General features: G+C 42.6%; 2 protein-coding genes across 6 annotated transcripts in view; one reads left to right on the plus strand and one right to left on the minus strand.

Moving 5' to 3' along the window:
* glcci1a (glucocorticoid induced 1a) overlaps window positions 1-7,201 on the plus strand; it is a 28,384-nt gene extending 21,183 nt beyond the window's left edge. For 2 of the 3 annotated variants that reach the window (XM_014142487.3, XM_014142489.3), the window contains exons 4-8: window positions 1,677-1,823; window positions 2,059-2,208; window positions 2,783-2,999; window positions 3,149-3,269; window positions 3,433-7,201. In XM_014142487.3, coding sequence (XP_013997962.1) covers window positions 1,677-1,823; window positions 2,059-2,208; window positions 2,783-2,999; window positions 3,149-3,269; window positions 3,433-3,763 — 966 coding nt within the window. In that variant the 3' untranslated portion in view covers window positions 3,764-7,201. The remainder of the gene's footprint in view (window positions 1-1,676; window positions 1,824-2,058; window positions 2,209-2,782; window positions 3,000-3,148; window positions 3,270-3,432) is intronic. The other variant, XM_014142488.3, reaches the window with a different exon arrangement.
* The window catches only part of LOC106570311 (PHD finger protein 14), a 539,603-nt gene that overhangs the window by 146,034 nt on the left and 378,300 nt on the right, over window positions 1-15,269 (minus strand). The gene's annotated exons all lie outside the window — the stretch shown is intronic.

The following is a 15,269-nucleotide window of genomic DNA, read 5'->3' on the forward strand; positions in this document are numbered from 1 at the left end:
AAGGTTTCGAGGCTGACGTTTGGCAACTCGGTATATGCGACCATTTCTTCCTAACAAGGACTGTAATTAATTTGCCAGAATTGTGCTGCCTTTCCTTCACATAATTATGACATAAATTGAAGGTTGTGCAATGTAACAGCAATATTTAGACTTAGGGTTGCCACCCATAAGATAAAATACAGAACAGTTCCATATTTCACTGAAAGAATAAACGTTTTGTTTTCATTTACATTTATTTTTTTTAAATGTTTTTACATTTTAGTCATTTAGCAGACGCTCTTATCCAGAGCGACTTACAGTAGTGAATGCATACATTTCATTTCATAAAAAAAAATTCCCTTTTTTTTTTCTGTGCTGTTTTCAAAATGATCGTTTCTGGATTTGACCATATTAATGCCCAAAGGCTCGTATTTCTGTGTTTATTATATTATAATTAAGTCTATAATTTGATATTTGATAGAGCAGTCTGACTGAGCGGTAGTAGGCAGCAGCAGGCTCGTAAGCATTCATTCAAACAGCGCTTTACTGCGTTTGCCAGCAGCTCTTAGCAATGCTTGAGCACAGCGCTGTTTATGACTTCAAGCCTATCAACTCCCGAGATTAGGCTGGCAATACTAAAGTGCCTATAAGAACATCCAATAGTCAAAGGTATATGAAATACAAATGGTATAGAGAGAAATAGTTGACGCGTCATAATTCCTAATAACTACAACCAAAAGTTCTTAACTGGGAATATTAAAGAACAGGGAATATTGAACCACCAGCTTTCTCATGTTCTGAGCAAGGAACTTAAAGGTTAGCTTTTTTACATGGCACGTGCACTTTTACTTTCTTCTCCAACACTGGGGTTTTGCATTATTTAAACCAAATTGAACATGTTTCATTATTTATTTGAGACTAAATAGATGTTATTTATGTATTATATTAAGTTAAAATAAAAGTGTTCATTGTTCATTCAGTATTGTTGTAATTGTCATTATTACAAATATATAAAAATCGTCCGATTAATCGGTATCGGCTTTTTTTGGTCCTCCAATTATCGGTAATAATTGAAATAATTGAATCATTGAAAAATCATAATCGGTCGACCTCTAATCCAAACACCTCAAACTAATCTTCCTCTGTCCAGTGTCTGTGTTCTTTTGCCCATCTTAATCTTTTCTTTTTATTGGCCAGTCTGAGATATGGCTTTTTCTTTGCAACTCAAAAACAAGGACATTTCTAAATGACACCCTGGTTCGATTCCAGGCTGTATCACAACCGGCCGTGATTGTGAGTCCCATAGGGCGGTGCACAATTGGCCCAGTGTCGTCCGGGTTTGGCCGGTGTAGGCCGTCTTTGCAAAAAATAATTTGTTCTTAACTGACTTGCCTAGTTAAAGAACATACATTTCCAGCTCTACATGTGATCTGATGTATTAATTACTGGAGCTGCCTTGGGTCTTTTCCCTGAGCTATGGCGACCCCTGGTGGATATATTGGTGTCAAAAACGTGATAAGATGAAATAGGCTACATGAGACAAAGTTCAGCTGTTAACATGCTACTATTCCTTTCTCTCTCTTTCCCCATGTTTATTTTCTCTCTTTGTCTCTGTCTTTCTCCCTCTCTTCTCCTCTCCCTCTCCACTTCCCCCTCCTCTCTTCCTCCTTCCTCTCCTCCTCCACTGTTCTCCTCAGCAGATAGCCAAGCTCCGGCAGCAGCTGCGTGGCGGTAGTAAGCAGCAGCAGGGAGGTCGTCAGTCTCAGTATCATAGAGACAAAGACAGCCTGTCTCCTTTACAGGGACCTAACAACACCATCAACACCACCACCAACCAAGCACAGGTGAGGCACAAAACTGCCATCCAAACCTGAGTTAAAATATAACGGTGTGTGTGATTTAGCTTGTTTGGCAGAGTGGAACCAATGCAATTGGCCCAGACGTTCAAACTCTGCGCCCCCGCCAACCCAACATGCCAGAGAAGCTTAATCTCAAAAACTGTGCTTCTTATGATATGTGTAAGTTGGAGGTTTCCTTTTTGAATGTCTCTCTCTGCGGTTGTGTCCCTGGTCCCTGCAGTGGTCCTGCATGTCTAAGTCATCTCAGATGTCCAACATGACGGTGCCCAAGCCCTCCATCACTAGAGTGCCCAGCAGCATGGAGGGAATCAACCACGAGCTGGAGAAGGTCTTCATCAGAGACAACAACGGAGAGAAGGAAGAGCTCAAGGTGGGGGGACGGACTGTTAGACATATACGATCACATATTTCAACCTGGACTCTGATGGTCCCGTTTCGTATGGTATTTATTAATTTGTGGATGTCCATCATTCATTTCGTATGATATGTTACGAATTACAATTTGTACGATATGTTATGAATTGCAATTTGTTGTTGCTAACACTAGCTAGGTGGCTAACGCTAACTTGAGAGTTGAACCCACAACCTTTGGGTTGCTAGACGTTTGCGTTATACACCCAGGCCAACCACCCTCCTTTCCTTTTTTGCCTTAAGTAACCTGTCTTATGTAACCATACCAAACGTAACATATCATACTCATTTGAGTGTCCCGGATTTACAATTACTATTTTACATCTAGTCTATGAGACAAGGCTGCATATTTACACTCCCAGTCAAGGGTGACTTCAGTCAGGCTCATGTGTCTGGAGGTGACAGAGGAGTAGACACGCACACCAACGCAACCATTCATTCACCTGTTGTGTCACTGTCAATCCTATTACTTGCAAATATTTACTGACCAACATCTTGCTCTCTCTCCCCCCTCATCCCCCTGCCCTCCCCAGGTGTTGGAGGTACCAGACGGGCGGCGAGCCCCCTTTCCCCCCCAGCAGCGTAGCAGCAGTACCCGCAGCGTGGACACACAGACTCCCTCTGCCCCCGGCCGCTCCAGCAGTAGTTCCAGCCTGTCCCCCTGTCCCTCTCCTGCCTGCCCCCCGGGGTCCGGCTCACACGGGGGCAGCCCTTACTCCACCGACGATCTGCTCTACGACAGGGATAAAGGTAGGACTGTCAGAATTCCATCTCAGACCAAGGGCAAGGCCTCCATTGTCCATCCTGTTGTTGTGCCCTTGAGCATGGCTCTGAAATCCCAACGTGGACTGTGTTTGTGTCTGACTGTTTCTGACCATTGTCCCTGTCTCTGTCTACAGACAGTGGCAGTAGCTCTCCGCTGCCTAAGTTTGCCTCGTCTCCTAAACCCAACAACAGCTACATGTTCAAGAGAGAACCCCCAGAGGGCTGTGAGAAGATCAAGGTGTTTGAGGAAATGAGGTAAGCACAGCAAGAGACCAGGGACCTGGTCCAGGAGGGTTTGATTCGATTTTTTTAGGATCTCTTTTATCGCACCACATTTTCCAAGTCGTTAATACTGAAGGTCAGTTACTCATGAAAAGAGTTAACACGCCGTCTCTTACTTTTTCCTTTGTCTGTCCAGCTCCAGGCAGTCAGCGTCCGTCCCTCTCTTCTCCTGCCCCGACAAGAACAAGGTCAACTTCATCTCCACCGGCTCCGCCTTCTGCCCCGTCAGACTGACCCCCGGTGCCCTGCACCTCTCTGTGACCTCTCACCCCGATGATGACCCCGAGGCCGGCCCCAGCTCAATGATGTCAGCATTCTGCCGTGTCCTCCCCTCTCAGGTCCACACCTCCACCAGCACAGACGACCCTCCCACCCCCGAGGAAGCTGCCCCTGCAACGCCCACCTCTCCCCAGCCGGAGGAGACACCAGAGACTGCCCTTCAGACAGACAGCCTGGCCATCAGCTAGACCTGGGCAGAGCTGGCCTCTGTCACTGTTCTGTTTCTTATTGTTGTTAATCATTTGGTTATTACACCCCACCACCATCATCATCATCATCATCACGGAAGTCTGGTCTCCTTTCTCTAAATGACCTCCCCCCTCCTCTTATCTCTGTCTCTGCTGAACTCTACACACTCTGCATGGCGTAGTGCTAGCAACAATGTACCTGACGACGACAACAACAACAAACAACTGAGAAAACAAAGACAAGTGTCCCACATGTTCCTAGCCTATTCCTAAAGCACTGTTCCTGTCAGAGATAGACATGATGATCTTTAACAGCACGTAATAAGTAGAGATATTGGACGCTGGCATGGGATGGATGGGAAGAAAATGAGACACTTTGGATAAGGGGCATGCGTTTTAAACTGGCAGTGTGTTTAAGATTAAAGACATGCTCCGGTACTTTGCCAACTAAGAAAGTATATTTTAAACCTTTCGCTTTGGGCTGGATGTGTCAATGTGTAGTATATACATGCATAATCTATGAGCAGAATTACTGTCTTACCTCAATTAGCCACGAAATTCCTAGTTTGAAAGCCACTATTTTCTTGAAGATGTGCTGTGCCATTTTCTTCTACATTTCCCCCTACATAGGCCAGCCATCCCCCTAGCAATTCGAGTTCTAGCCAATGAGCTTCAGCCCCTGGCATTTGAACGACAGCTAGCAGGAGGCCGGCCCAGCGTTATCCAATGAAGCTGCAGGGTGGACCTAATGGCTCAGCGAGAGAGAGAGCAATCGCATATGTGAAGTAGTACGCAATTTTCAGGGACTACTTTTGGCTCGTGTGTGCTACTTTCAGAACTACTGGCTAAAAAGTATACAAAAGTACCGGAGAATCTCTTTAACTTATGTGTTATTGTGTTCTGTTTTGACATTCTCCACAGTATGAATAAGCTCTATACACCATATTACACATTATATATCTTATGAAAAGAAAAAAACAACGCTTGTTTAAATTGAAAACTGTGTATTGCTGTGTTATGTTATGTACAGTAACAGAGAAAGGAAGAAAAAAAATATTCAGGATTTATGTTTACACAATCCAGGTTATGTTTCCAAACCTCCTTTGAAACATGCAAAGAATAATCAAAAAAGTGGGAAAAAAGACATAAAGAAGAAAATTCTAAATGGCCACAACAATCCGTTGCACAGTCTCCATTGCGTCTGGCCTTGCTTCAGGTATATATCACAAACGGAGTCTAAACTCAGGAAATTTGGAATGTATGCCCATATTCCATGACACAGATTGACTCAGCTCCGACTGCATTTCCTTGTTGAAGCTTTGCTTTCTCTCATTCCAGATTCCATTCCAGAAATTCTGAACATGTTATTCCCCCTAGACATTCCATGGTGTTATGATGTGCTGTCCCAAGACTTGACCTGTGCTTGGTTGACATGAAAGGTTGACTGTGTTGTTAGCAGTGGTGGAAAAAGTCCCCAATGTCATACTTGAGTAAAAGGATAGATACCTTAATAGAAAGTTACTCAAGTAAAAGTAAAACTCACCCAGTAAAATCCTAATTGAGTAAAAGTCTAAAAGTATTTGGTTATAAATGTACTTAAGTATCAAAAGTAAAAGTATAAATAATTTCAAATTCCTTCTATTAAGCAAAGCAGGCAGCACCGTTTTCTTGTTTTTAAATTGTATGGATAGCCAGGGGCACACTCCAACACTCAGACATCATTTCCTAAAGATGCCTATGTGAGTCCGCCAGTTCAGAGGCAGAAGGGATGACCATTGTTGTCTTGATAAGTGCGGGAATTGGACCATTTTCCTGTCCTGCTAAGCATTCAACATGTAACAAGTACTTTTGGGTGTCAGATAAAATGTGTGGAGTAAAAAGTACATTATTTTCTTTAGGAATGTAGTGAAGTAAAAGTAGAAGTTGTCAAAAATATAAATAGTAAAGTAAAGTACAGATACCCCAAAAAATGACTTAAGTAGTACTTTAAAGTATTTTTACTGAAGTACTTTACACCACTGGTTGTTAGGTGTCTTGGCTGTCTTTATGAGTGACTAGTAACAGACCAAGACCACTGTGAGAGATAACGGCTGTGCATGTTTGAGAGAAGTCAATAATGACCATGACTGTCAAAGCCTGACGATTCTGTGTGGTCGGACCATCTGCAGCCGTTGTGCTGTGGTCAAGGTCAGGTAGCAACTTCAGTGTTCAACTTCAGGTCAGTCTGGGTTGACTGGTCCTAGTCAAGTCATGGCCTGCAGTAACATCACATAAAATAAGCATTTCATTGGTTACATTCAGGTGATGTCCAGTCTGAGACTGTTTTAATATCACATAGACAACATAATGCTTTACTATTGTTTCATAAGACATTCCATGAGATTGTAGCTGGTTAGGGGTCGAGAAGACTCATCACGTCATGTCCAAACGTTGATCTTTAGGCCCTCCGGTGCGCTGAGTTTAAGGTTTAATTAGAGAGGACCTAGTAGGTTTATTGCACCTGCAGAATTGGTAGATGTTTCATCTTTGGATTTCTAAGGGAAGGAGTAAACTGTCCTGATCCTTATCCAGTCCATGTCTTTGTAAAGCATTACACTTCAGAATGTCATAACTCATGAGTAATTATTGACATCATCTTCCTCAAAGAAGCAATTATCCTATGAGCGCCCCATATTTGATTCTGTGCACAATAATTCCCTCTGCAGATTTGTCTGTAACATCATTCTTGCATGGAACACAACAACACACCCACCTGTACATGATTCCTTTAATAAGACATTCAAGTCAAAGATAAACCATAATCAGAAACATTATTTATTTTGATATGCTAATGTGTGCTTGTGGAATTCTTGTCTGCATTGATACTCTTGTTCATTGTTAGATATACTATAAGGCTTTTAAAAATATCAATGCAATGTTGATGTTGTTTTTAATCATTTAGCACCTTATTATCAAGCGATATAGCTTATCCAATGACTAACATACATTAACTATGTGGCATTGGTTAACTAGATGTGTGCAATAATAGACAAGGTGTTGGTGTCCGTTGGGTCGGATATGTTTCGCTTCTTCTTCACCACTCCATTTCCTCTCTCTCATTCCTTTGGTTTGGAGTATAGAGCCAAATCAGCACTTAAGCCAGATTCACACTATAGGACTGTACTGTGCTGGCTCTGATCATTTCTTTTCCAGCACGGTTCCAGCAACTATGGTGGCTCGGCCCGGTATGGCTCAGTAGTGTGAAAAGCCTAACAGCCTGTTGAGAAAGCCATTACTCGACACATAAACCAGCACTGGATATGATGTCACCAGAGCACATAGCTATTGGCTAGCAGGTCATCAGTGTTCATCAGCTCACCCAATCAGCTCGCTCCTCATTGGATCTGTGGGGCCAAAGGTCATGCACAAACACAATAAAAGGATTGGTTGTTGATGTGATTAACCAGTTTGTGTGTTGTTTTGACCATCACTGAGTGTGTGCAAGTTATAGAAGGAGGGGAGTGTGTGAAAGTTATAGGAGAGTGAAAGTTATAGGAGGAGAGTGTGAAAGTTATTGGAGGAGGAGAGTGTGAAAGTTATTGGAGGAGGAGTGTGTGAAAGTTATTGGAGGAGGAGTGTGAAAGTTATTGGAGGAGGAGTGTGAAAGTTATTGGAGGAGGAGTGTGAAAGTTATAGATGGAGGAGGAGTGTGAAAGTTATAGATGGAGGAGGAGTGTGAAAGTTATAGAAGGGGTGTGTGAAAGTTATAGGAGGAGGAGAGTGAAAGTTATAGAAGGGGTGTGTGAAAGTTATAGGAGGAGGAGAGTGAAAGTTATAGGAGGAGGAGAGTGTGAAAGTTATAGGAGGAGGAGAGTGTGAAAGTTATAGGAGGAGGAGAGTGTGAAAGTTACAGGAGGGGAGTGTGAAAGTTACAGGAGGAGAGTGTGAAAGTTACAGAAGGAGGAGAGTGTGAAAGTTACAGAAGGAGGAGAGTGTGGAAGTTACAGAAGGAGGAGAGTGTGGAAGTTACAGAAGGAGGAGAGTGTGGAAGTTACAGAAGGAGGAGAGTGTGGAAGTTACAGAAGGAGGAGAGTGTGGAAGTTACAGAAGGAGGGGTGTGTGAAAGTTATAGAAGGGGTGTGTGAAAGTTATAGGAGGGGAGAGGGAAAGTTATAGGAGGGGAGAGGGAAAGTTATAGGAGTGTGTGTGAAAGTTATAGGAGGGAAGAGTGAAAGTTATAGGAGGAGTAAAGTGTGAAAGTTATAGGAGGAGAGTGTGTAAGGGCCCATGAATGTTTTTGACCTGCCTTGGAAGAGGAAACAAGACAACATGCTCCTCATTGGATCTGTGGGGCCAAAGGTCATGCACAAACACAATAAAAGGATTGGTTGTTGATGTGATTAACCAGTTTGTGTGTTGTTTTGACCATCACTGAGTGTGTGCAAGTTATAGAAGGAGGGGAGTGTGTGAAAGTTATAGGAGGAGGAGAGTGAAAGTTATAGGATAGTGTGTGAAAGATATAGGAGGAGGAGAGTGTGAAAGTTACAGAAGGAGGAGAGTGTGGAAGTTACAGAAGGAGGGGTGTGTGAAAGTTATAGAAGGGGTGTGTGAAAGTTATAGGAGGGGAGAGGGAAAGTTATAGGAGGGGAGAGGGAAAGTTATAGGAGTGTGTGTGAAAGTTATAGGAGGGAAGAGTGAAAGTTATAGGAGGAGTAAAGTGTGAAAGTTATAGGAGGAGAGTGTGTAAGGGCCCATGAATGTTTTTGACCTGCCTTGGAAGAGGAAACAAGACAACATGCTCCTCATTGGATCTGTGGGGCCAAAGGTCATGCACAAACACAATAAAAGGATTGGTTGTTGATGTGATTAACCAGTTTGTGTGTTGTTTTGACCATCACTGAGTGTGTGCAAGTTATAGAAGGAGGGGAGTGTGTGAAAGTTATAGGAGGAGGAGAGTGAAAGTTATAGGATAGTGTGTGAAAGATATAGGAGGAGGAGAGTGTGAAAGTTATAGGAGGAGGAGAGTGTGAAAGTTATAGGAGGAGGAGAGTGTGAAAGTTATAGGAGGAGGAGGGAGTGAAAGTTATAGGAGGAGGGGAGTGAAAGTTAGAAGGAGGAGAGTGTGAAAGTTAGAAGGAGGAGAGTGTGAAAGTTAGAAGGAGGAGAGTGTGAAAGTTAGAAGGAGGAGAGTGTGAAAGTTAGAAGGAGGAGAGTGTGAAAGTTAGAAGGAGGAGAGTGTGAAAGTTAGAAGGAGGAGAGTGTGAAAGTTAGAAGGAGGAGAGTGTGGAAGTTAGAAGGAGGAGAGTGTGGAAGTTAGAAGGAGGAGAGTGTGAAAGTTATAGAAGGAGGAGAGTGTGAAAGTTATAGATGGAGGAGTGTGGAAGTTATAGATGGAGGAGTGTGAAAGTTATAGATGGAGGAGTGTGAAAGTTATAGATGGAGGAGAGTGTGAAAGTTATAGATGGAGGAGAGTGTGAAAGTTATAGGAGGAGAGTGTGAAAGTTATAGGAGGAGAGTGTGAAAGTTATTGGAGGAGTGTGTGAAAGTTATAGGAGGAGAGTGTGAAAGTTATTGGAGGAGTGTGTGAAAGTTAGAAGGAGGAGAGTGTGAAAGTTAGAAGGAGGAGAGTGTGAAAGTTATAGATGGAGGAGTGTGGAAGTTATAGATGGAGGAGAGTGTGGAAGTTATAGATGGAGGAGAGTGTGGAAGTTACAGAAGGAGGGGTGTGTGAAAGTTATCGAAGGGGTGTGTGAAAGTTATAGGAGGGGAGAGGGAAAGTTATAGGAGGGGAGTGTGAAAGTTATAGGAGGAGGAGAGTGTGGAATTTACAGAAGGAGGGGTGTGTGAAAGTTATAGGAGGAGGAGAGTGTGGAAGTTACAGAAGGAGGGGTGTGTGAAAGTTATAGAAGGGGTGTGTGAAAGTTATAGGAGGGGAGAGGGAAAGTTATAGGAGGGGAGAGTGAGTTATAGGAGTGTGTGTGAAAGTTATAGGAGGAGAGTGTGTGAAAGTTATAGGAGGAGTAAAGTGTGAAAGTTATAGGAGGGGAGTGTGAAAGTTATAGGAGGAGAGTGTAAGGGCCCATGAATGTTTTTGACCTGCCTTGGAAGAGGAAACAAGACAAAAAAAACAAAAAATAAACTATCCCTGTAGCTCAGTTGGTAGAGCATGGTGTTTGCAACGCCAGGGTTGTGGGGTCAATTCCCATGGGGGGCCAGCACAGAAAAAAAAAATTATGAAATGTATGCATTCACTACTGTAAGTCGCTCTGGATAAGAGCGTCTGCTAAATGACTGAAATGTAAATGTATCCAAAACACATTTTACAACAACAATACCACCAACAAATGAACTATCAACCAGCGGTGGAAAGATTCATACAAAAATGCTACAATGTTCCTGTGTACAGCAACCAAACACACTAACAAAGCTTTGAATGTGCTCCTCTCACCTCTGTGTTAGTAGAGACCGCTGTTGCAAGATTAGCCCATAGGTAACATGTAGAAAAAACACAGAAAGACTGATTAGAAGCCGTCGTACAGGGCAACGTTTGGTTTTCATCTGTTTTGCACAGCATTTCCTTGGTGTGTGTTCAAAGATGTTATTGGAGAATGTTGTTAGGCGATGAGCTTGCATACCGAGGGTACAGTACCTTTAGGTCTACTGTGAGAGTCCGCCCACTGTTCTCAGATGACTGGTCCTGATGCAACGCTACACACATTGTTTTTGTTTGTTATGTTATGGACATCTGTGTGTGGCTGATGACTCTTTTTTATTTGAATCAACATAGAAATCTTGTGTCTTATTTAAATAAAGTTATTAGCAGAACCAAAGCACTTCCTCTGGAGTTGTGTGTGAATGTCAAAGCGAGGTCCACTTATACAGTTTATTTAAAAAGTTTTACAAGTATACCTCATATACATACATTTTTTTTAAATGCATACACTATCAAACACGTATTTCTTTTCACAGCCAGGTTGGGCCTTTTTATGTACAGTTTATTATCTAGCCATCTTTGAGGGGTCGCTATGAAATAGAAGAGTGTCAGTAGAGCGCTCTCTAGTGATAGAAAGGGGCCACTACATAATAGATTCTACTTCATCTCAAACACATTACTCTCAATACACCATAACTGGTGCCTGCGCTCCAGTAAATACCTTTCTGACACTGATGGTGAGTGTCTTGAAATTAAAGCGATACACTAATTGTTTTAATTTTCTGAATGATATCCACCCCACCATGTCATCGACTGTGTCATCAACTGACAGATTGTTATAACATGATGTGGTTAGCTGATACTTCAAATACCAATCCAGGCGTTGTAAGATCTGGCATGCATCAGAAATGCCTGGGCAGAGGAACACGACCGGTGTGTGTGTGTGCTTGTTTGTGTGTATGCGCGCGTGTGCTTGTGTGTGGTAGACCTCGATATCATAAACTACAAGGACAATCAAAATACATGCTTCAGGGTGGATTTTGGAATCTCAATGGAGACATACTGCATCAATGATGCAACATCTTCCTTATTGAGGATGATTGATTTATTGATAGAGTGTGCATGTGAATGTGTGGCTAAAGTGTTGAGTAAAAAAGGGTGGGGGGAAACAAATATCGGTAGATGTAATCTACACACTTTGAATGTATCTCATGTACAGGTGTAGTAAGTCACCCGCCCTATATTTTCCAAGAGCCTCTATGGTGAAAAGTGCAACAAGATAAATGTTGTCCCACGGCCATTAGTTAGTGGGTGACCATGGTTAAGCTGTCATAGTGAGGGGAGAGGAGGAGAGGTTACTGTCTCTCTTTTCTCCTCCTGGGAACACAGTGGCAACAAGTACACCCCGCCCCATCCCGGCGTTCGCCCTACCCCTTTCCTCCAATCCCACCTTACATCTCCCCTTTGAGGAACATAAACTCGTTTTTCAACCACTCCACAAATTTCTTAACAAACTATAGTTTTGGCAAGTCGGTTAGGACATCTACTTTGTGCATGACACAAGTCATTTTTCCAACAACTGTTTACAGACAGATTATTTCACTTATAATTCACTGTATCACAATTCCAGTGGGTCAGAAGTTTACATACACTAATTTGACTGTGCCTTTAAACAGCTTGGAAAATTCCATAAAATGATGTCATGGCTTTAGAATCTTCTGATAGGTTAATTGACATAATTTGAGTCAGTTGGAGGTGTACCTGTGGATGTATTTAAAGGCCTACCTTCAAACTCAGTGCCTCTTTGCTTGACATCATGGTAAAATCAAAAGAAATAATCCAAGACCTCAGAAAAAAATTGTAGACCTCCACAAGTCTGGTTCATCCTTGGCCGCAATTTCCAAACGCCTGAAGGTATAAACACCATGGGACCACGCAGCTGTCATACCGCTCAGGAAGGATACGCATTCTGTCTCCTAGAGATGAACGTACTTTGGTGCAAAACGTGCAAATCATTCCCAGAACAACAACAAAGGACCTTGTCAAGATGCTGGAGGAAACAGGTACAAAAGTATCTATATCCACAGTAAAACGAGTCCTATATCGACATAACCTGAAAGGCCGTTTAGCAAGGAAGATGCCAATGCTCCAAAACCTCCATAAAAAGCCAGACTACGGTTTGCAACTGCACATGGGGACAAAGATCGTACTTTTTGGAGAAATGTCCTCTGGTCTGATGAAACAAACATAGAACTGTTTGGCTATAATGACCATCATTATGTTAGGAGGAAAGCGGGGGAGGCTTGCAAGCCGAAGAAGACTATCCCAAACGTGAAGCACGGGGGTGGCAGCATCATGTTGTGGGGGTGCTTTGCTGCAGGAGGGACTTGTGCACTTCACAAACTAGATGGTATCATAAGGGAGGAAAATTATGTGGATACAGTGAGGGAAAAAAGTATTTGATCCCCTGCTGATTTTGTACGTTTGCCCACTGACAAAGAAATGATCAGTCTATAATTTTAATGGTAGGTTTATTTGAACAGTGAGAGACAGAATAACAACAAAAAAATCCAGAAAAACGCATGTAAAAAATGTTAGAAATTGATTTGCATTTTAATGAGAGAAATAAGTATTTGACCCCTCTGCAAAACATGACTTAGTACTTGGTGGCAAAACCCTTGTTGGCAATCACAGAGGTCAGACGTTTCTTGTAGTTGGCCACCAGGTTTGCACACATCTCAGGAGGGATTTTGTCCCACTCCTCTTTGCAGATCTTCTCTAAGTCATTAAGGTTTTGAGGCTGACGTTTGGCAACTCTAACCTTCAGCTCCCTCCACAGATTTTCTATGGGATTAAGGTCTGGAGACTGGCTAGGCCACTCCAGGACCTTTATGTGCTTCTTCTTGAGCCACTCCTTTGTTGCCTTGGCCATGTGTTTTGGGTCGTTGTCATGCTGGAATACCCATCCACGACCCATTTTCAATGCCCTGGCTAAGGGAAGGAGGTTCTCACCCAAGATTTGACGGTACATGGCCCCGTCCATCGTCCCATTGATGCGGTGAAGTTGTCCTGTACCCTTAGCAGAAAAACACTCCCAAAGCATAATGTTTCCACCTCCATGTTTGACGGTGGGGATGGTGTTCTTGGGGTCATAGGCAGCATTCCTCCTCCTCCAAACACGGCGAGTTGAGTTGATGCCAAAGAGCTCCATTTTGGTCTCATCTGACCACAACACTTTCACCCAGTTGTCCTCTGAATCATTCAGATGTTCATTGGCAAACTTCAGACGGGCATGTATATGTGCTTTCTTGAGCAGGGGGACCTTGCGGGCGCTGCAGGATTTCAGTCCTTCACGGCGTAGTGTGTTACCAATTGTTTTCTTTGTGACTATGGTCCCAGCTGCCTTGAGATCATTGACAAGATCCTCCCGTGTAGTTCTGGGCTGATTCCTCACCGTTCTCATAATCATTGCAACTCCACGAGGTGAGATCTTGCATGGAGCCCCAAGCCGAGGGAGATTGACAGTTCTTTTGTGTTTCTTCCAACTGTTGTCACCTTCTCACCAAGCTGCTTGGCGATGGTCTTGTAGCCCATTCCAGCCTTGTGTAGGTCTACAATCTTGTCCCTGACATCCTTGGAGAGTTCTTTGGTCTTTGCCATGGTGGAGAGTTTGGAATCTGATTGATTGATTGCTTCTGTGGACAGATGTCTTTTATACAGGTAACAAACTGAGATTAGGAGCACTCCCTTTAAGAGTGTGCTCCTAATCTCAGCTCCTTATCTGTATAAAAGACACCTGGGAGCCAGAAATCTTTCTGATTGAGAGGGGGACAAATACTTATTTCCCTCATTAAAATGCAAATTAATTTCTAATATTTTTGACGTGTTTTTCAGGATTTTTTTGTTGTTATTCTGTCTCTCACTGTTCAAATAAACCTACCATTAAAATTATAGACTGATCATTTCTTTGTCAGTGGGCAAACAAACAAAATCAGCAGGGGATCAAATACTTTTTTCCCTCACTGTATATTGAAGCAACGTCTCAAGACATCAGTCAGGAAGTTAAAGTTTGGTCGCAAATGGGTCTTCTAAATGAACAATGACCCCAAGCATACTTCCAAAGACGTGGCAAAATGGCTTAGGGACAACAAAGTCAAGGTATTGGAGTGGCCATTACAAAGCCCTGACCTCAATCCCATAGAAAATTTGTGGGCAGAACTGAAAAAATGTGTGCGAGCAAGGAGGCCTACAAACCTGATTCAGTTACACCAACTCTGTCAGGAGGAATGGGCCAAAATTCACCCAATGTCGGCTGTTCGAAGGAGCGGACGAAAATGCAGCGTGTTCGTAGTTCCACATATTTATTAAACGTGAAACTGAAATGCAATACACTTAAATTACTTGAAAAAACAAAACAACAAACCGTGACGCAGAGAGAAAAACACAATACTCAAAAAATAATAACCCACAAACAGGAAGAGAAAAACTCCTACTTAAATATGATCTCTAATCAGAGGCAAATAAGGATCAGCTGCCTCCAATTAGAGATCAACCACAAAAAATCCCAACATAGAAATAGACAAACTAGAACTTAAACATAGAAATAGAACACATAGAACAACACAAAACACCCCCTGTCACACCCTGCCCTACTCTACTATAGAAAATGACATCTTACTAGGGTCAGGACGTGACACCCAACTTATTGTGGGAAGCTTGTGGAAGGCTACCAGAAACGTTTGACCCAAGTTAAACAATTTAAAGGCAATGCTACCAAATACTAATTGAGTGTATGTACACTTCTGACCCACTGGGAATGTGATGAAAGAAATAAAAGCTGAAATAAATCATTCTCTCTACTATTATTCTGACATTTCACATCCTTAAAATAAAGGGGTGATCCTAACTGACCTAAGACAGGGAATTTTTACTAGGATTAAAAGTCAGGAATTGTGAAAAACTGAGTTGAAATGTATTTGGCTAAGGTGTATGTAAACTTCCGACTTCAACTGTAGCTATTTCATAGCTGTGGCCTTGAGGAGGAGAGGAGTGACAGACAGTCTGTCAGATAACACTGCTGTTAGCTAGTTTATA

Source organism: Salmo salar, chromosome 14 (assembly GCF_965601325.2).
Source record: "Salmo salar chromosome 14, fSalSal1, whole genome shotgun sequence".
Taxonomy (NCBI): domain Eukaryota; kingdom Metazoa; phylum Chordata; class Actinopteri; order Salmoniformes; family Salmonidae; genus Salmo; species Salmo salar.